Source organism: Pelophylax lessonae (assembly GCF_965119305.1).
Source record: "Pelophylax lessonae genome assembly, chromosome: 5".
In the NCBI taxonomy this organism is placed as follows: domain Eukaryota; kingdom Metazoa; phylum Chordata; class Amphibia; order Anura; family Ranidae; genus Pelophylax; species Pelophylax lessonae.
In genome coordinates, this window is record NC_138772.1 from 64,964,312 (window position 1) to 64,978,437 (window position 14,126).

At 45.2% G+C, this 14,126-nt stretch overlaps 1 protein-coding gene across 2 annotated transcripts in view; it reads right to left on the reverse strand.

Annotated features, from left to right (window-relative positions):
* Positions 1-745: 745 nt before the first annotated feature.
* The window catches only part of STEAP1 (STEAP family member 1), a 47,600-nt gene continuing 34,219 nt past the window's right edge, over positions 746-14,126 (reverse strand). For both annotated transcript variants that reach the window (XM_082259366.1, XM_082259365.1), the window contains one exon: positions 746-1,032. In XM_082259366.1, the coding sequence (XP_082115492.1) occupies positions 778-1,032 (255 nt within the window). In that variant the 3' untranslated portion in view covers positions 746-777. The remainder of the gene's footprint in view (positions 1,033-14,126) is intronic.

Sequence of the window (14,126 nt, forward strand, 5' to 3'; positions counted from 1 at the left end):
TCACCCCTCCCATCCCCCGCATGAGGATCTCAAGCTGGGAAGGCCTACTGAAGATCTCAAATCTGGGAAGTCCTGCTGCGTAGCTGATGGATGATAGGTATAGTTTGTAGGATTTACGGCTCTTAGTATACTCAATTTATACAGTTAATTTCTATCACTTAAATTATTTTTTCCATTATGGGCATGAGTGGGGTCACATATTTAAGTTTTGTCTAAGGCCTCACAAAGCCTAGAGCCGCCTCTGTTTGCGAGGATCCCCACACATTTACTTCCTTGAATTCTGCGCTGGGACGCACTGCTGTGTCACACATTTCACAGTCTGCCTTCTGCACTACAGAGGTGCTGAGAGGAGGAGTTTCAGGAGGTGGAGTCAGTACAGGAATAACTGCTTGCAGCTATCAAAGTACCATGGGATATGTAGTCCTTAGAAATTGATAAACAGCCGAGAAGATACAGAGCATGCAGGGTATTCAGGAAGTTGTGGAAAGAGACAGCCAGCAGACAGGTAGAACTCTGAAAGAAGATTTTTCAGGTAACTTATATTAGATTGTCAGAAATGGGTCATTTGAAAGTGTATGCTGTGAGCATAGATCTCCTTTAAGGCAAGAAAGGGGGCCTTTTAGTCGATATTGTGATTTGGTATTGCATAGCTCATGAAATAAAAAATGTAAAATGTAAATTTTAAGGACAAGTGCACTTTATTGGTTAATAATAACTCCAAATCCATACAAATAAAGAACCAACACACGGCTATAAATACTGTATTTGTGATCCATATTACATATGAGTGAGGACACAGTTCTTCATCGGTTTATTCGCCTCCCAGCCACATCTGATCTTCTGGATCCTCTTGCTGAAACACGGCAGAAGAAAGATGGCTTTAGAGAAAAGGACAAGGATGGGGAGGAACACCGCCAGCATGAAGGAAGGGGGCGTGTACCAAATAAACTGGCTGACATCTGCCCATTTATTCCAGGCAAACACCAAGGTGTGCGCTGTGCTCAGTAATAATGCCACGTAGCCCATCTTGCTCTGTGGAGGTCAACAGAAAGAATAATAACTACATGTCAAAGGGAACAGGATGCAATAACCACTTCAATACCGGGCACTTTTACCCCCTTCCTGACCAGGCTGATTTTCAGCTTTCAATGATAATTGCGCAGTCATACAACGCTCTACCCAAACTAAATTTTCACCATTTTTTTGAAACAGATAGAGCTTTCTTTTGGTGGTATTTTATCATCACTGGGTTTTTTATTTTTTTCTAAACATATGAAAAAATAGACTGCAAATTTTGAAAAAAAAAACGCTTTACTTAATTTCAGTTAAAATTTTTTGTAATGGAAGTACATTTTCTCCTTCGCTAATGTGCCCTGATGAGACGACACTGATGAGGTGGCACAGATGAGAAGGCACTAATATGCAGTGATGGGTGGCACTGATAGGCTTTCAGCACTGTCGCACTTTGAATGACAATTGCGCCGTCATGCAAAACTAGACCCAAACTAAATTTTTTATCATTTTGTTCTCATAAAAGCTTTCTTTTGGTGGTATTTACCCCAACTGTTTTTTTTTTTAATTTGCTAATGAAACAAAAAAAGATCAAAACAAAACAATTTGAAAAAAAAAAAAAAAAAAAAAAAAAAACATTTTTTCATAAATTTAGGCCAAAATGTATTCTGCTACATTTCTTTGGTAAAAACATACCCATTTACATAGGGAGGGGGCTTGGGATCAGGGGGGCCCCCCCTTGTTACCACCCAGGTACCGCCCAGGGTTGTCGGGAAGAGCTCCCCCTGCCCCAAAGCTGCTCGCTCATCCCCTCCCCTTTCCTGAGCTGTCAGGCTGAATTCTCGGATAAGGGTCTGGTATGGATTTTGGGGGGGGACGTGGAGTTCCTCAGAGTGCAAGTAGTACCACAAGTCGGATCATCATGATCCGACTTGCGATGCGACTTCCATTCAAATCAATGGGCTGAAAGCCGTATCAATTACAGCTCCTAGGCAACCATTGATTTTGAATGGAGGGAGAAAAAAAGGTGCTAAAAGCCAATGTTGCCAAACGTGCAATAAACGCCAATGGGAAAAGCTACTAAAAGCACCTGATATACTTCCTGTCTTAGGGTGTCTCTACTCTGGATGGAGGAGCAATGTAGCAACCTTTGAACAGCAGCATTGCCAGTCTGGGGAGACTTAGATGGACACATTAAAGCAGAACAATTTTAAAGCAGTTACTTTAATGTTTTTATCCCTTTGGGATTAGGATTTTACATAAATGAATAAAAGTTGATCATTGTAAGCACCCCTGTCAGTGGTATATGGTTTGTCTCAACACTCTATACTGCCACTTTTGCTGAGCTTGGCCCGGGAAAGGAAGCTGAAAAACAACAGCCTTATTGGCTGGATCACCAGGTGAAAAAAAAAAAAAAAAAAAGAAGGAAACTAGTGCAACCATCATATAATAGAATTGGTAAATTGCATTATAATACATTTTGGTTTTTGGTTTTAAAACCGCTTTAATTGTTGGTTTGTGTTCATCACATGCTGGTAGTAGAATTTGTACCAAAACTTTTTGGAACCGACACACAAAACCCTGAGCAACACAATGATTGCCAAGTTACCAGGTTCATACTCCTGGGCTCTGTAGTTCTCCTCCCAAGCAGCAGCTTGCCTGTCAGTGGCCGTTGCCTGTACAAGGCCAGTATACAGCCCTGTGTGTACAATCATTTCTCATTCTGACCGTCCGGCTTCAGTGCGCCCAATTTTTCATATTGTTTTATTTGCAGCAGCTGCTGACTCGCTGGATTAGCAGAACAATTGCAACTGTGGTCAGAAGGGATTTCAGCAGCTATACAAAGTTTTGGCTCAGTCTGTGTTGATTTTCCTGGATTCTGATGATGTCACTAATATTCTGTGAAACGCTCGGACCATTTCCACATATGAACAGGAGAACATCTAGTCTTCCCATCATAATGGGTCATGTTCCTTTAGTATTGGTTCTATTTTTCATCAAAGACATGGGGGACAAAGTTCATTTTTACATGCCTTGAAAGTTTCCTAATACCAGACAAACAGCTAAATACACACACAAAGTAATACATGGGCTCTGTTTTACCTGCCAAAAACGTGTTATTGTCCATCCAGTTGTGGGATTTACACAGCTCCAGTAAACAGCACAGTCATATTTGGCAGGGAAATGGACCTGATCGCTCTACTACAGTTTCATCATTACTAAAAACTTCTGCCTTTACAATTCCTTTATGTAGCAGCCCCCCCCCCCCCCCCCCACCACCAATACTTACCTGAGCCCATCTTTATCCAGCGATGTTACAGGAGTTTCTCAGCTGCCCTGGACTCCCCTGCTCATTGGCTGAGACAGAAGCGTGATTGGCTCCCACTGCTGTCAAAGTCAGTCAGCCAATCAGGAGAAAGAGGGGGCGGGCCAGGTCACGGCTCCATGTCTGAATAGACACAGGGAGCTATGACTCGGCTCGGGTGCCCTTGCTATGGGGGCATTCTACAGGAGGGAGGGTTCAGAAGCACAGAAGAGGGACCTGAGAAGAGGAGGATCCGGGCGGCTCTGTGCAAAAGCAAATGAGCAGGCAAGTATAACATGTTTGGTATTTATTTATTTTTAATGAGACTTTACAATCACTTTAAAACTGAATTCTAGGTATTCAGCTCCTTTCTAAAAAGTGAAGGCACACTTTGGAGGCAAGTCCAAGGAGGTGCATGACATCCATATTATTTACATTTGACAGTTTTATTGCACTACCAACGGACGGCTATCACTATTTCCGGGAGCCTGACGCTGATGCTTCAAGTCTAAGCATTAAGAGTTGGTGCAGCTGCTGTTCTCGCCCCTTCTGCCAAATCTGGAAGCCTTTGTATTATGTGAACTCATTCACAAAATACAAAGGCTTCTCTGAATGTGCCTTGCTCTCTCTCTGTCTCTCTCTTTCTCCTCTCTCACAGCCCCCAGTGTCAATGTATGCCCCAACAGAGCCATAAATCTGTCAGATATAAATAATAGAGACAAGGTCTGGAGATTTCATGCATCTCCTTGGACTTCACTCAGTGTGCTTGCACTTTTTACACAGTGGCTGATTTCCTGGAATTCAGCTTTAACAGCTTCCCGCCCTGCCAATAGCAGATTGATGGCCAGGCAGGTGTTTTCCCATTCTGACTGGACATCATAGGACGTCCTGTTAGGACGTTCGGATTGTGTGGCCGCGGGGCCATGCAGTGGCGCAATCTGGCATCGGCAGTGTCCCGTCGACTGATCAGAGTACCGCTCACTGCCAGTATCATGTGACTGCTGTGACGAATCACAGCAGGTGATATGACAGTTTTACACAATGGATGGCTTCCTTTTAAGCCATCCAGTGTGTATACTGTGTTGCTAGCTGTGATTGGTCAGTGTGATCACATGGTAAAGCTAATCACAACAAAACAGACTGAATTAATCGTTTCCTGACAGACTCCATAGCAGCATACATTTGGGTTTAGCCCCGCGTCCACTCCTACTCTATAGGACCCCACTTCCATAAATTTTTGCTCCCATTCAGCATCCATGTTCTTTTTTGTCCTCCTCCGGAGTACCTGTAGGGAGCCTTGTTCCTACCCTTGGAGTTCAAGATTTGAGGCCTGGCGTGTGGCGACCGCAGGAAGATGGGTCACTATACTTTGCTAAGCCCTTGCTATAAGCAGGGTATGGAGTGGGTAAACAGAAGAGCCTATGCCTGGCCATTGGCAGGCGAACATGTATGAACGGTGTATGGCCAGCTGCTGCGGGTGGCCGTGTTTTGCCTGGAGTCCGGTGTGAACCCTGATGCCTGGCCCTGAAGATTGGCTGTGCATATACAGTAAGATGTACCTTTTTCCATGGCAGCAGTTTGCTTTTGTGTTTATATTTCTTCAGGTTTGTTCCTTTCCCTGGAGTCAGTGTCTTCTGGCAATGGCGGCTGTTTCACTCTCCGTTCTAAGCCGCTGCTTCGCAGCCAGTCTGCCCATGCGAGGCTTGGATGTCATCTGACATGGGGTGTTCAGTGATGCTCAGACTGGAAAACAAAACAGCCATGGCCTACGTGAATAGGCAGGGGGGGAACTCTTAGCCTGTCCCTGCTTCGGAAGGTGGAGCCAATTATGACCTGGGTGCAGAAGAACTTATTGGCAGCATATATTCCCGGAGTCCAGAGCCTGCAGGCGGACTCTCTCGAGTCCGGCTGGACAAAGAGTGGGCTATCCACAGGGAAGTCTTAGAGTGGGTCCTGTCCCTGTGGTTCTTCCCAGAGGTTGACCTCTTTGCGTCCCAATGCAACAACAAGCTAGAAAGATATTACTCGAGATTCCAAGATCCCCAGGCCTTCGGGGTGGACGCCCTCACGGACCAATAGAAGTTTTGCAAAGCCTATGCCTTCCGTCCGATTCCGGTTGTTCTTCAGTTCCTGCGGAGGCTCAGGACAGAAGCGGTGGAAATAGTGGCAATAATTCCATTCTGGCCCAACAGGCCCTGGTTCCCCCTGCTGACGCTACTCAGCTCCGAGATCTGATCCCTCTGCCTACCAGACCGGACCTGCTGTCCCAGGGCTCTTCCCTACATCCATCTCTGGCTCATCTGCACCTGAAGGTCTGGATCTTGAGAGAGGGGGGCTGGAGGTTCTAGGTTGCCCAGAAGAGGTCATCCCTACACTCTTGAACGACAGGAGGAAGAGCACTTATAGAGTCTATGAGAGGATATGGTCCAAGCTCACAAACCATTTGCCCTCCAGAGTCAGCCCGTGGGTGGCTTCTATGGTCCAAGGTATCCTGAGCTTCCTACAGTCGGGCCTGGACCCGTCTGTCAGTTAGCTAGCTCTGGGTGCAGGCATCGGCTATTTCAGCTTTCACCTGTCTTGGGCCAGCAGTACGCTAGTACGTCAGTTCTTTAAAGGGGCAGTGAGGCTAATGCCCCATACACACGTGCAGATTATCTGCAGACTTTTGTCTGCAGAGTTACCAAAACCATATAATATGAGGTCAAACCTAAACACTTTCAATTTGTATGCAATCCAGCAGGCCCTTGCACTACATAGAAAAGGTAAGTCTGCAGACAAAAGTCTGCAGATAATCTGCACGTGTGTATGGGGCATAAGGCCCCAGAGAAAACGGAGATTCCTTGAATTGTATATTTTCCTGGTCCTTGATTTCTCCTCGTTACTCAGACAAGCCTCTCTCGATAAAACAACTTACTCTCAAATCAGTTCTCCTGGTGGCGATCAGCAGAGAGAACTAGCCTTTCCTAACCTTCTTCCCGGATAGAGTGGTCCTAATTCCTATGCTGGGAGCAAACCCCAAGCTTACCTCAGTTTTTCATGAGAACTAGGAGGAGATTGTTCTCCCAACCTTCAGATCAACTGAAAATTTTGTAGTCCATCCTCTTGATGTGGGCAATACCCTAGAAGCAGTATCTAGAAGCCACGGCTCCTTTTCGACAGTCTGAGTACCTATTTGTTCTCTTTTATGGAAAGAACAAGGGGATGCGTGCTTAGTCAAGGTCAATTACTGCATGGTTCGTGCAGGCTATTCAGTGGGGCTTCAAAGCAAAGGGCTTGGTACCTCTGGAAGCAGTGACAGTGCACTCGACACGAAGCGTCTCAACATCTTGGGCGGTCTCAATGCACGTCACCCCTGAAGTAATCTGCAGGGAAGCCTCCTGGCTATCACTACTTTCTTGACCCATTATTGTGTTGAGCCGGCTGCTTTATCTTCTGTTAACTTTGGTGTACAAGTACTGTCGGTTGACGGTGTCAATTAAAATTTTTCTGTTCAGCATCTGCCCACCCGGGTGTGTATGGCGAGTTATTTCCCAAACGTACGCTGCCATGGAGTCTGTCAGGAAAACTGAAAATTATTTATCAAATACTTGAGTAGGCTACTTACAGAACACGAATGCTGAATGGGAGCAAAGATTTATGGGAGTGGGGTCCTATAGGATAGGAGTGGAGGCGTGCTGCCATGGAGTCCATCAGGAAAAGAAAATTAAGTATTTGATAGACAATTTTCCGTTTTTCATTCAGTAAAATGCTTGCTTATAACAATGTAATCCATTGCTATATGCAAGCAATGTGTAAAAAAATAAAAATAAATCCTGATCACTTTCCCAGAGTAGTACAATGTTAGTATGCTAACATGATATTGCTCTGATCACAGTGCATGAAAAAGTAAAAAAAAATAATGTTTTTTCTTTTAAATTATAATTTTTTTTTTGTACTTTCACCAGTCAGTGTCCTGATCACCACCACATCAGGTATATTATGATGCTGTACTGCACTTGTGAGAAAAAAACAAAATTGTGAAAAGATTTTTTTCATTATTTCTTCATTTTCCAAAATACTTACAACTTAAAAAAAACACCATACCTCTTACTAAATAACTTGCACGGTCTACTTTCCAAAAAGGGATCATTTGGGGGGGTATATCTACTGTCCTGAAATTTTAAGGCCTCAAGGAATGAGTATACAGGACACAGCGGATGACTGCCGATACCATGTGACTGCTGTAACCAGTCACAGTAGGTCACATGACAGTTGTAAAACAATTGATGGCTTTCTTTCGAGCGATTTATTGTGTACAATTGTGTTACTAGCTGTGATTGGTCAGTGATCACATGGTACAAACTGTGCCATTCACAACTCATCTGTGCCATGTGATCAGTTGTGGCCAATCACATCTAATCACAACAAAACAAACTGAATTAATCGATTTAATTCAGTAAAATGCCTGCATGTATAAGCAAACAATGTGTAAAAAAAATGCTGATCACTTCCCCAGAGTACTACAATGTTACTATGGTAGCAATATATTCCTCTGATCAAACGGTTAAAAAAAAAAAAAAAATCGTAATTTTTTTTTTTCTTTCGTAAGTTCACCAGTTAGTGTCCCTGATCACCACCACACCAGTTATATAATGAAGTTGTACTTCACTGGCGACTGTATTTTTTAATGTTTCCATTTCCTAATATTTCCAAAAAATTAGGACAATAAATAACTTAAAAAAACTCTCCATGCCTCTTACTAAATACCTTGGACTGCTTACATTCCAAAAAGGGGTCATTTGGGGCAGAGGCGTAACTAGAACCTTCAGGGCCCTGATGCAAGAAACCATGAAGGGCCCCCCAGACCCCTGGCCGGGGCCCTTACCTTCAAGCCCAGGGCTCTTCCCACTAATCCTGGGGCTCTTTACACTCGTTGCATGGCCTTTTATTACGGTCCCGCAGCAGGATTCTTTCACAGGTTCTGCAGTGGGCCCCCTTCCTGCAATCTTGTGGCCCCCCTTCCTGCAATCTTGAGACCTCCCCACAGTGGTGCAATGCCAGGGTCCGGTCGCAAGTGTAACCTTTGCGATCCTGGAAGTTCACCCACTGGTTTGCTACCGGGCCCCCTGGAGCATGGGGCCCGGTAGCGATTGCAACCCCTGCATCCCCTGTAGTTACGCCCCTGATTTGGGGGATCTGTACTGTCATGACATTTTTAGGCCAAGAAATTAGATGAGGGTGTCAGTACATCAGAATTGATTACTTGTCAGATATATACCATAGTTTGTGGACTCTATACCTTTTTTTTAGACTAAATAATCTACATGGATTCGGGTTAGTTTCACCAAAGAAATGTAGCAGAATATATTTTAAGATACATTTATGAAGAATAATTATTTATTTATAACATTTTATAACAGAAACAAAGAAAATGTGTTTTTTTCTTTCAAAATGATCAGTCTTTTTTCATTTATTTTAGCAAAAAAATAAAAAAACCCAATGGTGATTAATACCACCAAAAGAAAGCTCAATTTGTGTGAACAAAATGATAAAAATGTAGTTTGGGAACAGTGCTGCATGACAGCGCAATTGTCATTCAAAGTGCGACAGCGCTGAAAATTGGCCTGGGCAGGAAGGGGATAAAAGTGCCCGGAATTGAAGTGGTTAAATGGCTTATTGACCAGATTTCCAGTTTTGTACTTTGTAACTGGCCAGTGAAAGAAACTCAAAAATAAACCCATCTCTCAGTCAGTCACTTTGCTCTCTTCTTCTATCAGCATATTATTTGCACTCCAGCACAGCTGATTGGCTGCTTATTCTCCCTCCAACAATCTGGCTGATTGGCTGATTTCTCAAAGTCAAATTTGGATACTTACACTGCTTCCATAACAGAAAACAATACATTTAATGATGGGTTAACATATCTCCCAACTTTTTGAGATGGGAATGATGGAAACCTATTAGCAAAAGTATTCAGGCATAGAACACACCCCCTACCACACCCCCTTGAAGGAGAATTATATAAAAAAAAAAAAAATAATATATATATATATATTTACACACACACACACACACACACATATATATTTGTGTGTGTATATATACACACGTGTGTGTGTATATATATTATATATATATATATATATATATATATATACACACACACACACATACATACACACACACACACACACACACATACATACATATATATTATATATATACACATATACATACACACACACACACACACACACACACACACACACACACACACACACACATACATAATATATATAATTTTTTTTTAAACCCACAAGTGCTTTTTTTTTACCACTACTTTACCACTACCAAATGCAGCAATTTAAAAATTGGATGATAGGTTTAACACTGGGAAAAACTTTTTTAACCACTTGCCTTCTGTGCACTTAAACACCCTTCCCATCCAGGCCAATTTTCAGCTTTCAGCGCTCTCACACTTTGAATGACAATTGCGCGGTCATGCTACACTGTACCCATATGAAATTTTTATCATTTTTTTCACACAAATAGAGATTTCTTTTGGTGGTATTTAATCATCTCTGGGTTTTTTATTTTTTACAAAAAAAAAGAAAAAAGACAGAAAATTTTGAAAAAAAAAAAAAAAAAAAAAAGTTTTTCTTATTTTCTGCGAGTAAATTTTGAAAATAAATTTTTCTCCCTCACTGATGTGCGCTGATGAGGCGGCACTGATAGGCTGCACTTATGGGCACTGATAGGCTGCACTTATGGGCACTGATGAGGTGGCACTTATGGGCACTGATGAGGTGGCACTTATGGGCACTGATGAGGAGGTACTAATATGCCGCACTGATGAGCACTGATAGGCGGCACTGATAGGCGGCACTGAGAGGTGGCACTGCTGGGTACTGAGAGGTGGCACTGCTGGGCACTGAGAGGTGGCACTGATAGGCACTGAGAGGTGGCACTGCTGGGTACTGAGAGGTGGCACTGCTGGGCACTGAGAGGTGGCACTGATGGACACTAACGGGTGGCACTGATGAGCACTGATGGGCGGCACTGATGAGCACTGATGGGCAGCACCATCAGTGCCCACACTCAGTGCCCATAGTGCTGCCAGTCAGTGCTCATCAGTGCCTAGATGAGCAGGCACTGATGGGCACTGACTGGCAGCACTATGGGCACTGATTGTGGGCATTGATGGGGGCACTGATGGTGGGCACTGATGGGGGGGCAATGTGTGTGTTTTTTTTACCTTCAGTAATCAGGGCACTGGTGATCAGTGCCCTGATTACATGTCTCTGTGTCCCCAGCGGCTGTCGGCTCCCCCTCCTTCCTCACACTGCAGTGTCTGTGTGAGGAAGGAGCGCCGGCGATGAGAGATGATCTCATATGTTTACATATGAGATCATCTCTCATTGGACGGCTTGATCACGTGGTGAATGGCCGCTGTGATTGGCCATTCACCACGATCTGTGATCGGCCGTGTCCAAGGGACACGGCCGACACAGATTCTCCCCGCTGCGTGCTCGCAGGAGCGCGCGGGGGGGCGTGTCACTGGAGGCCGTTTAAAAACGGCCTCCCGAAAATTCGAGTCCGCGCTGCAGCCGTATATAGGCTGTAGCGCGGATGTGAGGAGGTTAAAGATAATAAGTGCATTTTATATAAAACTATATAGATCAGACCAAAATGAGAGACAAATGAGGAGGAAAGAGGGACAGAGGAACTTTGTGCCAAATCAGGGTCCGTTCCTCAAAATTAGGGACAGTTGGGAGCTATGTATTCATTTGCATTTTATAGAAGAAGATCCACCTTAAAAATTTTATTTTAATGCAAGCCTAGTAAATGCATTTAGAAATAAAGGTTCATATTAGTAATGAATGGCAGTACACCCTTCCGGCTATAGTACACTGTGTTCATCTAGTATGCATCGCTGGAAAATAAAATGATAAAAAGCCAGAACTCTCCATCAATAGACAGTGATCTGCACAAAACACGTGACTTATGCGGATTCAATCTTGCAGCACCTGGAAAAAAGCGCTGCCAAGAAATATCTGGCCAGAAAATCTACAATAGTAGGGGATTTTCAGCTTTCTTTACAGAAGCATGACAGCATACACATATGGGTATAGACTCCACCCCTCGCCCAATCAGGACTGGTTATACTATATAAACGAGTCGCCTCCCACAAGACGCCAGTCTTTTTGTTCCTCAAATGCTCAACCGGTTATTACTATGAAAAGAAGATTTTTAATTTTTGACCTTACCTTGCCAGATTCATTTGGCCAGCTGCACAGGTTCAGCCTCTCCTGTGTCAAAGTTCCCTCTGTTCGCGTGTAAACTGCCTATACGAGGGAACCCTCCTCCAGGTCCAGGCACTGGGGGTAGGATACTGGTTTCTGGGGACAGGTAAGGAACTCCTCCGGTGACATGGGTTTCTCTCTGCTTCTTCCTGGCTCTCCATAGCGGCAAGGTTCCCTCAGGCTGCTGGGGTCGTGAATGTGCTGTTTGGGGGTTTAAATACCAAGCAGCCCGCAAACGACTGTCAAGCAGGAAAGCTGCCCATTTCAAAGATGGTGTCCAGTGACTCCCAGCGGCCGTGCTGCAGGCTACCTAATCCAAAATGATGGCCAGAGGACTTCCGGTCGGCAGAGGTGCACCAAGATGGCGACAGGTGACTTGCGGTTTGCCGTTGGTGGCCCGGAAAGCTCTGGGAGACGCTCAGGCAGCAATTGGGGGACACCTGGAGAGGGGGCAGGCCCCCCTCTCCCCCCTTTGATAGTGGGGAATACAAGACAAACCAGGTGCATAAGACAGGAGAAGGTGCAAGCTGTGAAGGCCAGGTAAGGGGAGAGGATCCAGGGTTGCTGGGTAGCATAAAATGTGTGGTATACAGGTTGTAAGAATCTTCCTTGTTTGAACAGATTGTGCCAGTCTTGTGCCATTCCTGTTCAGAGCTCCTGTGGAGGTAAGACATGTCCTATTGATTACATGCAGGAGTGGAGATAACGGAATTTTTGTAAAATCTTACCTGTAAAATTCCTTTCTCTGAGTCCTCCGACAGTCGCCGCCTCTTCATATTCGTCACATATGGGGTATTAGACTTTGCTCCGAAGGAGTAGCTAGGCAACAGAATATGTTAACAATAAAGCTTTAACATATCCCACCCTCAAGGGGTGGTCCCCTCAGTCAATACCCTCCTACTTCCTGCAACCATATCTCAGTTTTAGTGGAATAGCAGTAGAGTATACAATCAAACCCCAAAAGAGGGGCGGGGGCGGCGACTGTCGGAGGACTCAGAGAAAGGAATTTTACAGGTAAGATTTTACAAAAATTCAGTTTTCTCTTACGTCCTCCGACAGTCGCCGCCTCTTCATATTCGTCACATATGGGGACGTCCCAAAGCAGTGCAAACATGAGGGGTGGGAAACGCATCCGCGCCGAAAGGCAACGCAGTCTCCACATCAAAGAAAGGAACCTTACCAAAGGAAGGAAACCAGCTGGGCAACAGCAAAAATAAGTGCTCAACAGGAGCAACAACCCAGGAAAAGACAAAAAACCAGGGGATACAAAACTTATCCCAACAGCCAGGAGTCCCCAACAAGGGACCCTAGGGAACAGCCGCACTAAGAACCTTGCGGCCAAAGGAAGCATCTGCCGATGCCTGAACATCTACTTTGTAGAATTTTGTGAAAGTGTGCACGGTCGACCAAGTCGCCGCCTTACACACCTGGGCTACAGAAGCCCCATGACGACAGGCCCAAGACGTACTCAGAGATCTAGTAGAGTGCGCCTTCACAGGCACAGGGGGAACCTTCCCCTGCAAGGCATAGGCCTGTTCAATGGTCTGCCTGATCCATTTGGCGATGGTAGAGGCCGAAGCCGCCATGCCCTTCCGAGGACCCTCTGGAAGAACAAACAAGGAGTCCGTCTTTCGAAAAGACTCAGTCGATTTAAGGTAAACCCTTATCGCCCGAACAACATCCAGAGAGTGCAATCTCACCTCCTTTGGATGTTTAGGCTTCGTGCACAACGAAGGCAAGACAATATCCTCATTAAGATGGAATTCCGAAACTCGTTTCGGCAGAAAAGAAGGATTAGGTCGCAAGACCACCTTATCCAAATGAATAACCAGGTACGGAGACTTGCAGGACAAAGCCGCCAGTTCCGACACTCTGCGAGCCGAAGTGATCGCCACCAAAAAGGCGACCTTTTTGGACAACATAGACAACGAGATCTCCCTGATCTGTTCAAAAGGAGCACGTTGTAACACAGAGAGAACGAGATTCAAGTCCCAAGGGGGCAGAGGATCCCGCCTCGGGGGAACCAGATGCCGCACACCCTGAACAAAGGTGCCAACCAAAGGATTGGAAGCCACGGGACGTTGAAACAGAACGGCCAGAGCAGACACCTGACCCTTTATCGTAGCCAGCGCCAAACGCTGATCAACACCCGTTTGAAGGAAAGACAGCACACGGGACACCGAGTACGTGCGGGGTGAAAACCCCCTGGACTCACACCAGGCAAAATAGGCCTTCCAAGTACGGTAATAAACCTTCCCCGAGGAAGACTTCCTCGCGTTGATTAAAGTATGAACGACCTCCGGAGAGAGACCCTCTCCTTCAGGACCTCGGTTTCAACAGCCAGGCCGTCAAAGCCAGCGACTGTAACGCAGGATGGTATATCGGTCCTTGAGACAGTAGATCGTCTCGAAGAGGCAGACGCCACGGGGCGTCGACCGCCAGATTCACGAGGTCTGCGTACCAGGACCGGCGAGGCCAGTCCGGTGCCACAAGAATCACCGTGTTGCGTTCCGAGTGTAACCTGCGAA